The sequence below is a fragment of the Ranitomeya variabilis genome, chromosome 5 (assembly GCF_051348905.1).
Source record: "Ranitomeya variabilis isolate aRanVar5 chromosome 5, aRanVar5.hap1, whole genome shotgun sequence".
NCBI lineage: Eukaryota > Metazoa > Chordata > Amphibia > Anura > Dendrobatidae > Ranitomeya > Ranitomeya variabilis.
Window position 1 is genome coordinate 506,621,606 of NC_135236.1, and position 2,765 is coordinate 506,624,370.

At 49.5% G+C, this 2,765-nt stretch overlaps 1 protein-coding gene across 1 annotated transcript; it reads left to right on the forward strand.

Annotated features, from left to right (window-relative positions):
- Window positions 1-772: 772 nt before the first annotated feature.
- Window positions 773-2,251, forward strand: LOC143773775 (uncharacterized). Its single transcript, XM_077261128.1, has 4 exons — window positions 773-1,212; window positions 1,301-1,511; window positions 1,592-1,748; window positions 2,130-2,251. Exons 2-4 carry the CDS (start codon window positions 1,397-1,399, stop codon window positions 2,173-2,175), a joined length of 318 nt encoding a protein of 105 aa, XP_077117243.1. The 5' UTR covers window positions 773-1,212; window positions 1,301-1,396; the 3' UTR covers window positions 2,176-2,251.
- The last annotated feature ends 514 nt before the right edge of the window (window positions 2,252-2,765 follow it).

A 2,765-nucleotide genomic window follows, 5' to 3' on the forward strand; every position in this document is an offset into this window, starting at 1 on the left:
TTTTTGTAGGAAGCTGCTGCAGCAGAAGAGGTGCTTCTGGAAGAAGACCGAAGGGGTGGAGAAAGACCTGGAGCAGGATCACAATTGCAAGAGAGCCAACACCCTGCCACACCCTGCCTTCCAGCAAGAGCCTGCCTGCCAGCTAGAGCCTGCCTTCCAGCAAGAGCCTGCCTGCCTTCCAGCAAGAGCCTAGCCTGCCTTCCAGCAAGAGACTGCCTGCCTGCCAGCAAAAGCCTAGCCTGCCTGCCAGCAAGAGCCTGCCTGCCTTCCAGCAAGAGCATGCCTGCATTCCAGCAAGACCCTAGCCTGCCTTCCAGCAAGAGCCTGCCTGCCTGCAAGCTAGAGCCTACCTGCCAGCAAGAGCCTGCCTTCAGCAAGAGCCTGCCTGCCAGCAAGAGCCTAGCCTGCCTTCCAGCAAGAGCCTGTCTGCCTGCCAACAAGAGCCTGGCCTGCCTTCCAGCAAGAGCCTAGCCTGCCTTCTAGCAAGAGCCTGCCTTCCAGCAAGAGCCTGCCTTCCAGCAAGAGCCTGCCTGAAAGAGCCTGCCTGCCTGCCATCAGCCATGTCTTCTTCTGGGAGCCCTCCCTCTCGTCGGCAGCGCACTGAGATAAATATATATGTTTTTATATAATTTTTCGGTCGCTCGCTCTCTCTCTCGCGTTCTCTCTCTCGCACTCTCGCACTCTCTCTCTCGCGCTCTCTCTCACGCTCTAGCTGTCTAGCTCTCTCTTTCTGTCTAGCTCTCTCTCTGTCTAGCTCTCTCTCTCTCTCTCTCTGTCTATATATATTAATGTATTTCACCATCTTTCATTTTTGTAGGAAGCTGCTGCTGCAGCAGAAGAAGAGGTGCTTCCGGAAGAAGACCGAAGGGGTGGAGAAAGACCTGGAGCGGGATCACAATTGGTATGTTTCTTTCATGCATCGCGGAACCACAAACCACACACTACACCCAACACATAAAAACAAAAGATCCTTACAGAAAGAACAATGCACACAACACATATAAACAGATCATTGGACATATCACACAACATAAACAGAATGATCATTATACTGTAGATATCAAAATGTAGACAACACATAAAAAGGCTAACTACAAGCACATAATTTTTATGTTATTTTTCTTTTAGAGTTCGGATTCTGGTGCTCGATCCAGAGGTCCTCCGAGTGGCTCCCAGGGTCGTCGGCATGAGAGTCGTGGTGGCCGTCATCGTGTAAGCAGCTTTTTTTTTTTTTTTTCTTGGAATTTTCTTTATGTTGTTTTGAATCTAATTTTATTTTTTTTGTCCTTTTTTATAACAGGCTTCACAGCGTGCTCCTGGTTCGGACGGTGAGGAGGTCGGCCTCAATATTGACCTCCTCATCGATCTGATCCGAGACAGGGAGCCACTGTGGAACATGGGTGACCGTTGCCATGCTGATGTCATATTGACCCATCGACTCTGGGAGCAAGTATGCCAACAGCTAGTAGAGAACTGGGAGGACCTCGATGTTCGGGCCCAGAATCAAGAACGTAAGTATACACAGTTCAGTTATGTTGATGCATTCTAAGTATCATATCTTAACCAATTTGTGTTTCTCCTTTTTTTACAGGTGAGAGGATTGTGAAGTGGTGGCGGTCTATCAGGGACCGCTTTAAGAAGGAGTTCAACAAAGAGATGTGGGCCCCGAGTGGTTCTGGAGGACGCAGGAGCAGATACAAATATGCCCAATTCCTGTCATTCCTCAGGTCAGCGATGGTGACCCAAAGGTAAATATTACCCACCACATGTAATAACCAATGTTTTATATGTCTAACCCTCTTTTGCTGTTTCAGCAAGGGCCATGCAATAATAATAATCTTTATATAGCGCTAACATATTCCACAGCGCTTTACAGTTTGCACACATTATCAACACTGTCCCCGATGGGGCTCACAATCTAAATTCCCTATCAGTATGTCTTTGAAATGTGGGAGGAAACCGGAGGAAACCCACGCAAACATGGAGAGAACATACAAACTCTTTGCAGATGCTGTCCTGGGTGGGCTTAGAACCCAGGACTCCAGCACTGCAAGGCTGCAGTGCTAACCACTGCACCACCGTGCTGCCCTTGCAATATCAGTATATTAATTATATATTTTTTCTCTTAGTTCTACAGCACTGTCGGGAGCACTCGGGAGCCTGCAGCTGAGTTGAATCCTTCTGGGGCGATCCATCAGGAGTCCACCACTGAGGGACACTTCGACAGTCCCAGCCTCTCTGCACCTTCCCAATCTGCACTTTCCCAGCCTTCCCACCCATCTGATCCCTCGGTCCCATCCACCAGCGCTGGAGCAGCTTGGCCGGTTCTATTGCATGAATCTGCTGGTGAGGATATAGCTTTTCCTGTACCCCACCCCTCTGCTGCTGCCACCTCTAGTACACCTGTGGCTTCGGGTTGCCAGTGGCAGAGGGGTCAGGTACAGAGCTATGCGCCCGATTTCTTGCACCTGAATGCATCCTTCCAGAACTGTCTCAAAGTTTTGTCCGAGCAAATGGCTGCAGGTTTCAATTTAATAAATAAAAGCATACTCGAGTTGCATACACTTCTGCTAACGATGTGTTCAGAGGCAAGTCAGTCACCGAACCACACTTTTTTCCAGTCAGTACTCGAGCAAATGGAGAAGCTATCTACCGATCAGCAGATGCAAGTAATGGAAGCCTGACAGTCTACTCTAGCGCTCATTGCCTTCAAAGCCACCGCACTTGCCCCCCCACCGGCACCTGCCCCCCCTTCAGCCACTGTC

Excerpts from the sequence above, each read along its gene's own strand:
- LOC143773775 (XM_077261128.1), top strand. The coding sequence starts at position 1,397 with ATGGGTGACCGTTGCCATGCTGATGTCATATTGACCCATCGACTCTGG. Across the intron at positions 1,512-1,591 it reads TCGGGCCCAGAATCAAGAAC|GTGAGAGGATTGTGAAGTGG; the intron begins GTAAGTATACAC and ends CTTTTTTTACAG. Across the intron at positions 1,749-2,129 it reads TCAGCGATGGTGACCCAAAG|TTCTACAGCACTGTCGGGAG; the intron begins GTAAATATTACC and ends TTTTTCTCTTAG.